At 45.3% G+C, this 13,422-nt stretch overlaps 1 protein-coding gene across 6 annotated transcripts in view; it reads left to right on the top strand.

The window, feature by feature from the left end:
- Positions 1-855: 855 nt before the first annotated feature.
- Positions 856-13,422, top strand: part of LOC1280554 (F-box/LRR-repeat protein 16) — a 34,106-nt gene continuing 21,539 nt past the window's right edge. Inside the window, exons 1-2 of one of the 6 annotated variants that reach the window (XM_320406.5) lie at positions 856-977; positions 5,057-6,246. In XM_320406.5, coding sequence (XP_320406.5) covers positions 5,329-6,246 — 918 coding nt within the window. In that variant the 5' untranslated portion in view covers positions 856-977; positions 5,057-5,328. Of the gene's footprint in view, positions 978-3,252; positions 3,366-3,882; positions 4,072-5,056; positions 6,247-13,422 lie in introns of those variants that run through there. The other 5 variants (XM_061662473.1, XM_061662472.1, XM_061662474.1 and 2 more) reach the window with 5 other exon arrangements.

Raw genomic sequence — 13,422 nt, 5'->3', positions numbered from 1 at the left:
GGAATTATCCATGTAATTATCTGGAAAACCCCAATTAATTGGGATATTATACAACAGATCAACCAAAGCTTCAACCAGACGTAAAACCCGCTCATACGCAACAACGCCTTATCAGAAACAATCTCCCCAATTAGCGCCGGATTACATCCTTGTTATGCTTTTGTGTTTATTCCCTCTCCCCTGTTTGGTTAAAAATAACCATGAAATAACTAATCCTATTAATCAGCAACAGCACCAGCAGCAGCAGCGTTATGCATCAAACGTTCACTCACCTGAAACAATGCACTGACCCACACACCCACCAATCCACTCCTCATCGGAATAATAATGCTGGGAACACAATGCGCCGCTGCTGGAATGTGTTGCAAATTCCATTCGCTCGAAGCGGGGAAACACCTGGCTGTAGCATTCTTTTTTTGTAATATCGTGGCAAATCCTTTTTTGTCCACGGTGACGTCACACCGTGCAGCGCAGCACACGTACTGCGCACGCAAGGACATTCGGTGCCGGTGCAAGTGAACAAACGAACGAAAGAAGCAGAAGAAAAAAACACAATGAAAGGATGTGCTGGAAGGCCATCGCAGAGAACGCTTTCCACATTCCCTCACGAAGAGAGCGCACTGTGAGTGTGTGTGTTTGTGTGCGATGAGAGAGAGATTGTTTATACTTGTGCGGGAGAGAAAGGAAGGCCTTTCGCTGGTTCACTACTACAGATACGCGAGTAGTAGTATCCACACATACGTATTGTCCCCCCACAAAACATCATTAGGACGCGACAAGCGCGCGCGCGTGTGTGTGTGTGTATGGGTATAGCTACACCTGGGGAGCATCAAGGCACACTACGACGTCCTGGCAGAGTGCAAAAGTGCCCAGCACCAGTCGAAGGTTGCCCGTGGTTCGGTTCGTTTCGCTCTGTGGCTGTGGTGTTTTCTGCTTCGCGGTGTTCATATGCAGCGCTGTGTCTGTGTACTGTGGTGGTGAGAAGAGCTTTCCTGGGGCTATTGTTCTTTATTGAGTGGTGGAAAAAAGGGAGATAGAAAAGGGTTCCTTTATTTTTACTCCTCAATGAGTGTTTTCGTGAAGTGTTTATTGAACTAATTGTGTGAAAAGTGTCCTGAAGAAAGGGTTTTGATACACATAAAACAATGAAAAGTTACAGTTTGCAATACTTCCATTTAATTAAGAACTCCACAAAACTATTTATAAAAGAGTACAAAGGAAAAAAACGATCCTTTACTTTGTGAAAAAAAGATAAAACATAAAAAAGTCTTTCATCCTTTCGGATTGTGGGCTTCCTCAACGCGCACACATACACAATGATACAATAAAAAAACTGGCTACTTTGCGTTCAAGCCCGTACACGCGTGCAATCGATAATGTTCCCCTTCTCGTAGCTAACAACAGCACACGCACACATATATAAACGCATTTATAAAAAAATGAATGGAGAAATGGTGGCGTTCAGGATAGTAGCGCGTCTAATTTGTTCTAAGTGCTGGTGAGCAGGCCTCTCTCTTTCTCTTTCGTTCTCACTCTCTTGCTCTTTGAATGTTCAGAATGAACAGTGAGCTATTTAGCAATATCAGAGCTGGTAGTGTGTTTGTTGCGTCCTTTAGCGACATGCTTTTAGCACAGCAAGGGGCTCTGGGGGAGAAGAGAACAACAAGGAGGCTGTTGTAACACAGCAGGAGAAGATTGATTACTGCAGGAAACGGGAAGCTGGGTAGAAATAGGACGCCCATTTTTTTTTTGGTATTGTTTGCTTCACGCGCTTTGTTTACGGCCCACACGACTGCACGAGAAGACAAAGAATAAGATATCAAATGGTGAGCTGAGATTTGAGAGTTGGTTTGATTTCAAAACCACAAATCACGATGCTGCCTGCTCGGTTGCGTTAATAATGATGGTGGCGCTAAATTTCGGGAAGAAAGATTTGTTGCTCATTGTGAGAAGCATTAATTATGGCCCCTAAAAAATCCACACCCCATAATACAAAAAATAGGATAAAAACAGGAAAATTCATTCTTACGTGAGCTGTTTTTTCGTACTTTAGAATTATTTATACCTAAAACACATTTTTCATATGTTAAAATTATTCAGAAATCCTTAAAAAAAGAATCAATGTACATTCTAAACGCAAACGTTCGCTTGATTGATCGTTTCAGGCATCGTTAAGGCAACAACAGTCAACCGCATGTAAACGTGATCCCGCCACAGGTCGTTAAAACGCCAATTCAACCAACACCTAAAACACCCATTTGCCGGCGTCTTAAAAATAATGCGTTTCGTGTTTGTTTCTCGCTACGATCGCTCTTCTTTATCCTACTTGCACTACATGCTTTAATTGACAACATGTGATTTTCTGTTTGTAGCTAAATGGTTTGCCCCGAAGCGGACGCCTGGTGGCGCAACGAAACGTGTCCATCACAAGCGGTAAAAAAAAACGAGTGAGCGTCCATTTTCATCACTCTCTCTCTTATTTTCACTCTCTCTCTCTCTCGCGTTTACTGTCTCTCGCACTGTCTCACTGAAAACTCTGCAGCTACTCGTACACACACACCAACACAAGCACACTTAGGAGAAGGAAGTGGGGTTACAAAAACGTGCGAAATTCGGTCGAAGATTATAAATAACAAAATAATGCTCCTCGTACGATGGTGGCCTGTCCGCTTACGATTCACGCTTAGAGCGGCAGCAGTAATCTACCCTTTTCCGCGTTTTGGGCAGGGGTTTTGGGATGAGTTGGACAGGGGAAGGGGAAGGAAAACATCCAACATAATATGCGAAGGTATGTTTTTGAATAATCTCTCTCCACATCGCTTGTTGGAATCGGCATTCGGAGTCGAAAGAGGTGAAAAAGGGGGTAACTAAAATAAAACAACAATCCTCCGCTCCCGTTTTCTCTTTTTAAGGGGGCTGACGGAATTCGGTTGACACATTCCACTCTCTCAACGGATCAATCCGTGTGCCGGCTGTGTGTGGGGCTGACAAAGGTGGGATTTTGAGGAAGCGGGTGCCGTATTTTGCTTGCATACCTGAAACTCTTCCCATTTCTCGCCGAGCGATAGCGAAAAAACAAACCCCCCTAAGGGGGAAACGAAAAAAGGGGAAAAACAAACAGCAAAAGCAAAACATTATGCCCCGATGAGATATGTACTAACGGTGCCGGGGTTGCGTTTCGGTGTGCGAGTGCCAGCGTTTGCGTGCGGTTTGGGAAATTTTTGGGGTACACTTTTGCTCACAGCAGGCGCCGATCGCGCTCAGTCAGTGCTCCCGTGGAAACGGCCGAAAGAACAAGTGTGTGATTATTCTTTTCTGAAGGGATAAACACGAACGACGCAGCGATGTGAATTGCGATGGCATAAGTACGTAGAAAAACATCATTATTTTGTAGAACTCCTTAAGCGTGTCAATAATGCGTGTGTAAAGTGAAGCTTGGAAACAACACATTTCCCGAATGTGTACAGTCGTTTGTTTGTCGCGTGAGTTTGTGCATGAGAAAGAATCGTTCTTAAAGAAGAAACAACGCTTAAAAGCCTCCCATCAGCAGCGAACCCTCTCACGCAATCCTTTCTATCTGACGTACGTGAACGTGCATCTGTCTGTGTGTGTGTGCTTGTGTGTTAAAGTGAGCTATAAACCCCACTGCTTATGTCTTTGTGTGCTGCCCGTGGAGCTTACGAACCACTCCATGTGAAAGGCTTCCCCCCCTCCTAAGGTCGTATTAGTGTAATCCTTTTCGGCATGTCCGGAAAAGCGTTCCGTTGAACCGTTTTTTTTTTTTTTTTTTGTTATTGCTCCTACCAGCACCGAATGGTGAGAGCTGAAACCGCTCGGTTTTCCTGCTCTTTACATGCGAGCCACCATCACCACTACCATCGGCTCGGGAAAGTCATCGTACGCCGTCCGAAGGTAGAGAGATTGTGTGTCGGAGATTGTTCGTGACACTCGTGTGCAGTTATTCGTGCGGTGCGGGTCGAACGTCTTCAGGTGTGCACAGCGTCCGTTTAGTAGGGGGGTTTCCGCAAACGCCCGTGACTGTTTATCGGTAAAGTTTTCCCTATATGAGGTGTAGGTGCATGTGAATATGTGTGTGTGTGTATTGAGGTGCTTTGAAAGTGTTTTGAAGTGTGTAAAATTAGGGCAAAAGACCCTGCGGAAGGAAAAACAGATTTAACTTGTTAGGGACAAATTGAAACAATTATTTTATTGCTTTAAAGCATTCCAACAAACCAACAAAAACACTATTTTTGAGGGTTTTTATTAGAGTTGTGCAACTCTCACCGAAAAAAATCCGGCTCGAAGGACCAAAAAGCATTAAATCATTGCCTGGCTGTCACATTTTCGTTACGCTTGCTTGCACAACGTACCTTGCCCCAGGCCGTCCGATCGCAGTTGTGAGCAACCACACAAGAATAGTCGTCAATCATTGTGCAGCACAACACACACAAAAAGAAGGAGTTTCCATATAGTGTGCATGTGTGCTCTGCAGAGCGTGTTCAAAAATCGATGGAAAATTGCGGCACTAGCCACAAACGATAGTGTGAGCTTGGAGAGGAGGCCACACAGCAAAAAAAAAAAGGATAAGCGTTGCCTTTCGTAGGAAATAGGTGTTCGGTGGAACGAGTTTCATTTCGCTTTGTGGTGGCCCATTCCGTGTGGGAGGGGTAGATAGTGTGGTCGTTCGTTATCAAAAAAAGGTACCCCAAAAAAAAAACTGTCCAAAAGAGGAAGATGTAACAGTGACGATGGAATCAATTACGAAATTTGATGTGTGGTAGAGGTGAAAATGGTGAAACACGATAAATTGGTTGGTTCTTTCGGTTGTGTGGGACGAGTTTTTGGACCGCTCATCGCGTGACAGTAGACTGTCAAAATGTGTACTAACGTGTGTGTGTGTGCAAGTGTGTGAGTCCATTATCCAATCCTTTCTCTTCCATTTTCCCACACACACACACGCAGCAGGCCAGCGCTTTGCCAAATTGTTCGTTTCAACAAGGTTCATCCAACTGTACATCTTCAGCCTCTGTTTACCTTGTTTTTTCTCTTCTTTTAGTTCGAGCTTCGACTAGAATCCACGGGTGATTGAAGTGAGCTGTGCGTGTGTGGTGCTAGTGTTGGCGTTCTCTATCCCAGCAAGCATTGGTTTGGGTGAAACGTGAAAAAAAGAAAAAGGCTCCGATCAACGGAAAAGTGGTGACCGAGTGACCCCCGGTGCGAGTGTGTTTGTGTGTGCCTACGCAAAAGTGGCCCACGGCACTTGGCCACTTTCGGGAGTGTGTGTGCGTGTGTTTGTGTGTGAGTGTGTGTACCGCGGCTTCGTGCTGAATGTTGAAGATGTCCTCCATATCCGCCCAGGGAGTGGTTGAGCGTGCCTCGGCCGAACTATCGAAACGCATCAACGGCCTTGGGCTGCGGTCGAAGCACCATCATGGCAGTGGCGGTGGTGGCGGCGGCGGCGGTGGCAAGTCGGGCGAGAAGGCCAGCGTGATGGAGCGCGTCACGAACGTGCTGTGCGGTGGCAGCAGCTCCAGCAACTCCAGCAACGCCGCCAATCTCTCCATCCAAACCGCCGGCCAGTCACAGTCGGGCGGTGGTGGAGGCATCACTGGCGGAGGTGGTGGTGGTGGCCACGCTCCCGAGAAACCGTCCCGTGTGTCCAACACAACCGGGGGAGGTAACAGTGCGGGCGGCAAGGGCTCGATGCTTGGCATGGGCGCGGGACCTGGTGGCAAATCGCAGTCCAACACACCGCAGTCGCTGCGCAAGATTGGCCACCAGCAGCATGGCGGCGGCATGAACCATCACCATCTCGGGGGAGCGGGCAAGATGGGCCAGTCGCAGCTGGCCCTGCCGCAGATACTGACGATCGAGCAGCTGCTGCAGGACGAACGCTTCCTGGCCCGGTTCTTCCTGTACTTTACGTCGTACGAGCGGTGCACGCTGGCGCAGGTCTGCCAGAAGTGGCGCGATCTGCTGTACCGCAGCCCGCGCTACTGGAGCGGCCTGGTGCCGGTGCTGCAGTGTCGCGAGCTGCGCCAGACCACCAACCAGGACCGGGTGAAGCTGTACAACTCGCTGATTCGGCGCAGCTTCCACGCCGTCTGTCTGATGGGAGCGACCGACGAGGATGCGCTGGATTTGGTACATTCGTTCCCGCTCGCCTCGAAACACGTCCACTCGCTGAGTCTGCGGTGCTCGTCGATCAGCGATCGGGGTCTGGAGGCACTGCTGGATCACTTACAGGTAGGTGGAAGTAGCGGGAGGAGTTTAAGGGCTCAGGAGAGTTCAACAAAATTAATGCAAAATTGGTTTTATAGGTTTGAGAGTATTCTACGTTGGTTATAGACTGTTACTATAAAGAATCTATGATCTTTGATGTCATCAAACATTGAAAAAAAGGATGCAATTTTGGGGATGATACTGCAAAACATCTTGAGACCCGTTGCTATGTAAACATGCAAATAATTCTCTATAATACGTTGACCTTAATGTGCTATAAATATTAAATTATCAGGATATTAAGCCCCTCTCTTGTCTCGCCAAGCTATAAAATCCAAAAATTCACCCTCCCCCTTGTGTGGGTGATATCATGTGAATGACGTGTGACATTAATGAAGAGTGTGGTTTTATGGATCTAGTCGGGCAAAAACAAACAAAACAACTCGTTGGAATTGGATGGAGCAGGAAAAAAAACATCCCCTAACCGTCCGAGATGAGTGGGTGATCCGTAAAATTTGAGCAAAAATATTTCCACAAACACACTCACGCACGGCCGGGTGGTACATCTGCCCACACCCACGGCTCACACACAGCAGGCGACGGCACTTACGTTTACGACTCCACAGGCGCTGCTTGGAATGTGCTTGCCTGGTGCTTCTCCTCAACCATTTCCCAGAATCCCTGATCTTTCGTCAGCCAGCAGGGCCAGAAAATCGAACCTGGTACAAACATTCTTCGTAAACCCTTGCCCGCGCGCTCACTTTCCCAAATTCCTGGAAAAGAAAAGGTGTACAAGGTCCACGCTGTGAAACATATCATGCTCCCTTTGCTTGCTTATGCATCCACGATTGTAGGCATTGTGTTTTTGGGTGTTTTACGTGAATATAACATTCCAGGAGACCGTCTCCACACCTGCCATTGTTGGGCGCCCCCATCTGAAGAGTTAAGTAACTCTCGGCAGCCCTCAGAACAAGGTGCTTTCTTTCCATTCGCTTTGTCTTTCACTTCCCGGAGCTCAACGGCGTCCGCGTCTTCGGTCGGAACGGATTTACGATGATATCACTTGCGATTTCCGGGCCCACACCGTGCGAGACTTGGTGGCATCGACAGTGTGGCACTCGATGGCAAGTAACAACGCATATCCAGTACGAGATGACCTCATTTTTCCGCGCAATTCAGAAACATTACCCGACCAGTTCGTTCGTTTAGTGTTTTTGGCAAAGATGCTACCGAAACACCATCCCTTTCCATTCCTGCCCCGTTCCCATTCGGTTTAATGGAGCGACACTCAATTTATGGCCGCCTTGAGCCTTCCGAGGATGTGGCTTTATCCTTCCTCCCTCTCTCTCCCTTCCCGGTAAGGTCAAAACGCTTGCGAAGGGTCGAACCACCTTCTTATGGTGTATGGCGGAAAGGCGTCGTTGGAAAGTTTTCTTCCCGGCCCAACACCACCACCAGCATTGCTCGTGGCAAAGTTAGCGCAAAGTGTTGGGTAATACGCGTCAGCATTACATAATCTGTGACGGGGTTAAAGAGGACTTTAGGATACGGGTGACGCTTGGTGGATGCTTTCCGATTATGATTTATGTTGTTGTGCTCTGTTTGGCACCTTTGAACGTTTGGAAGATTGGATGGAACGGAGTGTGGTCCCGCACAATATATTAGTGAGTTTTTTTTTTTTTTTGAATATTTTCTTAAACCATCGATCGATTTGAGTTGGAACGAAAGCCGCGGAAAAGTCCTTTGGGAGTTCCATTTTGAATATTGATAAGCACATTTACTATTTCAGACCCCTCTCATGCATGAGACAGCACACCCTTTAAGACAGTGTCCACCGACGACACAAATAAAACCTTCACCTTTATTGTTGTCGTCGAACCGTCTCATGTTGCCCGCGGGAATGGGAAGAAATGTATCTCGAGCACTCTTGGCAAGCCATCAATTCGGTAAACAAATGAACGTATCGAGCCAACAATGTGGTGCTGCCCATCGAGACAGCCCCCGTGCTGCTGCTGCAGCTCATGCCATTTCTCGTTCATTCGCTCGATGGGGGACATTACACGCTTTAGGCTCAATCGAGCAAAACAAGAACTCTGTCCGCAAAAAAAAAAACAAACTACCCTGTTGATCGCAGAAAATCGCATTCCCGGCAAAGCTCAAACGTTCGGAAATCGGTTTTCAACAAAATTGGCGATGGGTGGCAGAAACAGAAAAAAACGGAAAATAAACATAAATAAATCAACCGCCTATTAGAACGGTGTTCGGTTACGTTTCACCCACTTCTGTGCCAAATCAGTTGACAGTGGGCTGTCCAATTCCGTCTCGGGTAGGGTGTGTGTGATCGACAGTTTGGCATAGGCGACCATAGAGTAGTCGTAAGGGAACCGACAGGTGGGTGGTGGACCTATAATAATGGGCCTGTGGGATTGAAACGTTTTTTTTACTCTGATTACACTTACATTGTTGTGGGTCCGATATATTTTGAGAATAACATTCTATAAAAGCTGATCGTGGTAAAGTCAAATCTAGATTCGAACTTGTATCCCTGCTTACTGGAATTCCGTGCGCTTGTCACTACACTACGGTGCAGCCATCAAATGGAGAAGTTTTTATTCGGTTTTAATGTTGCTTCCGTTACTCTTATTGATTGATTTCCCATTTCCGCTTTAAGTTTTTACCATTTCCCTTTATTCCTTTTGCTTTTTAAGTGCTCCATTTATCCTGAAGCATCCTTCAGATTAAGATTTATTTCCGATTCCATCACAGTACGGTATCGAACAAAAGCAAACTGCAAAGCACAAGCCACTGCCGTCTTTCGCGCCACCACGCAGCTCTTCAATTAGGATAAGCGATTTCATTTCCAGTGCAGTATTTTCGTTTTGTGTTTGCGAAAATTCTATTGATTTTTAACGCGACGCCCGCCACTTTGCAAATGGATTGCTTTTACTTCCATAAAGTAATGTTGAGGGAGGCACTAGCACCCACTGGCAGAAGTTTTGTCTGTTTTTCGGTTCGCTTTTCGCGAATTCGTTCGCTTGAAAGAAGAGCTGGCTTGCTTCAGGCAATGCTGATGATAGTTGACGCCAGTCTGCCTGCGAAGGAAACAGTTTAACTGTTCTTGTCGCCAACGCAGCAGAAAGAACTGGCGATTCCAATTTTAATTTGTCCCTTTATGTGCGCTGACAGACGAATTTTATTTGCTGTAGAAATGAAAAAGCCATATAGTTTTTGTTTTGAGTATTTTATTTCATTTCGCTGCACAAAAGCTCACTGCGCACCAAAACGTAAGCTCCATTATGCACTCACAAGAAGAAAAAGCAACAACTGCGCTGCGTTGCGAACGGTGGCTGCTTCCAGCAAGAAATGTTTTTCACTCTGGATCGGAAAATATTTTCGCAGAATGATTTCATCATATAAATTCCATCAAAGTTGATGTTTTGCGCGCGCTGTGCAGGAATGCCGTTTTATGCTGCTGCTGCTGCTGCTGCTGCTGCTGTGCGCTCTTTTGATGATTGTGTTGTTGGTAGCAACCGGGCCGTGAGTGGAATTTGTTGGTTCGCTGGAGCAATCGTTTGCATGCATGCGTTTTATTTAGCTGGATTTGTTTGGATGGTTTATTTGCACACAAACACAAAGACGCACACACACACTGGCTTCGGAACGCGTTATTTTTACACTCCCAATCCTTTGCCATTGCTGATGGACGTTTTCCTGTTTTTTTTCGCCCGGCACAATAAATCTGCACTGGTGCTTTCATGTGTGTTGTTTTCGTTTGTAGTGTATTTTTCAATTGGCATGAGTATGGCATGACAGGCAACATAAAATCCATCAACTCACAGCTCGTTCGGTGTTTTATTTGATATTTTAAAATTGTGAAATAACATTTGAGGTGGAATAAACAACACCAGCAAACAGGTAAAATGGTGCGCTTCAACGTTTGAGCGGTGAAGCCTACTCTAAATTATGGACCTCATCTGATATGTCGATTGAAGAAAAAGTCCCTGCTCAAAGTTACTCGGTAAACACAATTATACCCGACCATGATATCGAGCTCCATGTACAATAGAGGCATACATTTTTCGGACTCGATTAATATTTTATCCACAACAGCCAAAATCAGAACTCAACTGCCGATGGCAACAGCAGGCATAGTGCTGCTCGAGGCTTCAGTGCTGGTATCGCTTGGATATTGGACTCGAGGGAAATTGTCGGCAGCAAATTGGGAAGCCTTATCGCAGTTTTCATAAAGAACTGAGTGAGAGAGAAGGTTGAAGCAAGCACCGAAAAAGTAGGTCACATTTGTACCTCGAGATCGGTTTTTTGCTCTCTTGAGCAGCAGTTCAGGTCCAGCGCACTGCTGCACACACTATGCAGACTCGCAGTGTATTGAACGGTTGAATATTTAATTCGAGTTGTTTTATTTGGAAACGGGCTGAAGGAACAGCGTGTTTATGGATGTTTTTTTTAATTGAAGAAACATTCAGTAACTTTAAACGGTTGAAAAAGCGTTCGTTTTTCTGCGAAGATGTTTGCTCAGGCAATCGAAGAAACACATCTCGTTTATAAGGAACTCTAGTGTGCCGGTCTCATAGTTCCTATGTTAAGGGGTAGGACCTAACATCATCAAGCCTGGTCTCATCATGGGTTCAAATCTCACATTGACTCATTCTGCTTAATGGTATTACAACAGGCACTCGAAGAAAAGCAGCTAATTTCATTGTTGTTCTCGGAACTGGTCTCCTAACATTATTTTATCTTTTTAAACAAGATAAAATGTTAAAGGTTGAGCTAAAGTGCTCTCCAAACAACTATCTGTTATCGCTAGTACACGTGTATACGTGCTAGTGTTGCTCTGTTTGAAATAAAATCCGAATTGCTCCCTTCGTCATCGATCCTTACCCTCAGTCACAACAACCAAATTGTACCAATCAGCCGGCGAAGCAATAAACTGTCATCGAACTACAGTTTTGTAACTCAATTCTCCGACCCCAAACGCAACACTTCCCATTTTTAGCTTGTTTTGAAATTGCGAGCACTTTGTTTAGGCTATAATTAGATTGCGTCCGAAACGTTTGTTGATTGCGCAAAACGTAAAGCATCTGACTGGTTCATTAGTGCTGCTATAGACGGGGTTTGACTTCTGTTTGTGTCATCGGCCAGAAAAGTTGTGGTAAGGAAGCGATGTGGGGGAGCGATAACAAAGTGTTTTCACACATTGGTGTCTTGCAAAAACAAAGAAATTACTTGTTCGACAGAATATCACACATTTTGCTTATGATTGCTGTGGTGACATAAACTAATTTTCCCATTTTTAGAGTGCGACTGCTTCATCCCTCTTTGCACTCTTTGACGCACATACTACACCCACAGTGCTCCTCCAGCGTGTGGCGTTAATAATTTCCGTTCGAAATATCCGTCACCAATTTCCTCCTGCCGCTCGGTTCGGCTCTCGGTGGGTAGGTCGCGTCGCGGCAGGCCAAAAATACCCGACCGAACCTTTCCCAATTTGCCGTATCCAATTTGGTTGCCCGGTGTGATGTAGGCGACATTTCTTTCTTTTCCCCCAACTGTGTGACAACGATAGCACCACCACCATTCACCTGTGCGGCGTTTTTATTTTTTGCTTCACTGCTTTTCCTGGTGTTGGGGAAATGATGCGAGCTTTTTAATGTTTGTCGCTTGCTCGAAATTTTGGAAGGCGTAAATTAGATTTCCTTCCCACATCAGAATCCGTTTCCGTTCTGTGTTTTCGTTTTTTGGTTTAATCTCCTTTTGCCTGCGTTTTTTGCTTATACTAAGCATACCGTTTCGGTATTTTTTTACGTCATTCTGTGTCACACCTTTTTTACGCATTTAAAATTAGCTTGCTTTTTTTTTTTGCTTCAAATTGCGCATTTTTCCAAGTGAATTAAAAGGGAAGCGTTTTTGTTTTCTTTATTATTACCATTTTCACCTGGAAAGCAAATCGACTAGTGGCCAATTTTGGGCTTGAAAAAGGTATAAGTTCATTTTTTACAATATTTATGATTCATAAAAATAGACAAATCAGAACCTGATGTAATACAAAAAAGCGTTCTTCCTGCAAGCATTTCCCCTAATCACTTTTTTCCGTTCAAGTTGTTTAAAAAAAGCTAACAAGCTCCAAGTTTGTGCAATCCCAACAGCGACGGAAGCATAAATCTCCACCAGCTCCACTTTGAGACATCATTTTTCATTCACCGGACGTTTGTGTGATTGAACGAAGCGCAAAAGCACACTCGGGAGAAAAGGAAACAATCTTCATTTATCTTGTTACGGTTTTCTCAACCCCGTTGGACAGCGACCATTGGATCGTTACAACAGCATCCATTTTCCATCATTATACTCGTTGTGTTTCCATTCCATGTCAATGACCTTTTTTCTGCACCAACACTTTTAAAACGACAAGAAACGATCGACAAAATTGTCCACAGAAAGTCTTGTGAGTTGGTAGAGATTTCAGAAGAGAAAAAGAAATTAACATACACTCTTGCTTTGGTGGCCTTGGTCGCACCCCGGTACGAGGAAGCCACTGAGCCTCTCTGAGGCTCTGTGTTTTGACATGAATGCGAAATTCTGCGTTCGAATGCCGGTGCAGTATACGCAGCACGGATTTGTTGTCAACTATTGTTTCATGAATTTAACATCAGCTGGCCCCCCCGCAACGGTTCCAGGCTCGTTCCCAATTTGCATATTATGATGTTTGAATGAGCGCCCGGGCTAAAGCTTTTCGCACACACACACTCCGGAGCAGTAAGCCAGCCGGTACACGGTGCGCCCGGTCCTCCGACCGCATAATGGTGTTAGGCCAACGAAATCCGATCGATGACAGAATTATGCGGAAATGTTTTATTTGCCTGATTACCGGACGCTCGTCGATGGCGGCTCACAGTAAATGCGGGAGGTGGGTTTTTGCTCAGCGTGGAGATGAATTTGAATAAAACATCACTGCAATAATGAGTTTAATTTTCTTACATTACAGTTTTGCGGGACATGAATAAATTATGTGAGTTTAAGCAGTAGAGTTCCACAAAGTAGCACAGACACACTGATAAGAGTGGTTTGGGGCACTCATAATTGCGTTTATTTTGATTTGCGGATTGCATACTTCGAAGGGGCTGTTCGAAGATTGTAAAGATGGAAGATGTACTAAGACGATTCTACTAAGATGCACATGTTAAA

Source organism: Anopheles gambiae, chromosome 3 (assembly GCF_943734735.2).
Source record: "Anopheles gambiae chromosome 3, idAnoGambNW_F1_1, whole genome shotgun sequence".
Lineage (NCBI taxonomy): Eukaryota > Metazoa > Arthropoda > Insecta > Diptera > Culicidae > Anopheles > Anopheles gambiae.
Note: the sequence above shows the minus strand (reverse complement) of the source record. Positions and strands in the feature narration are given on the sequence as shown.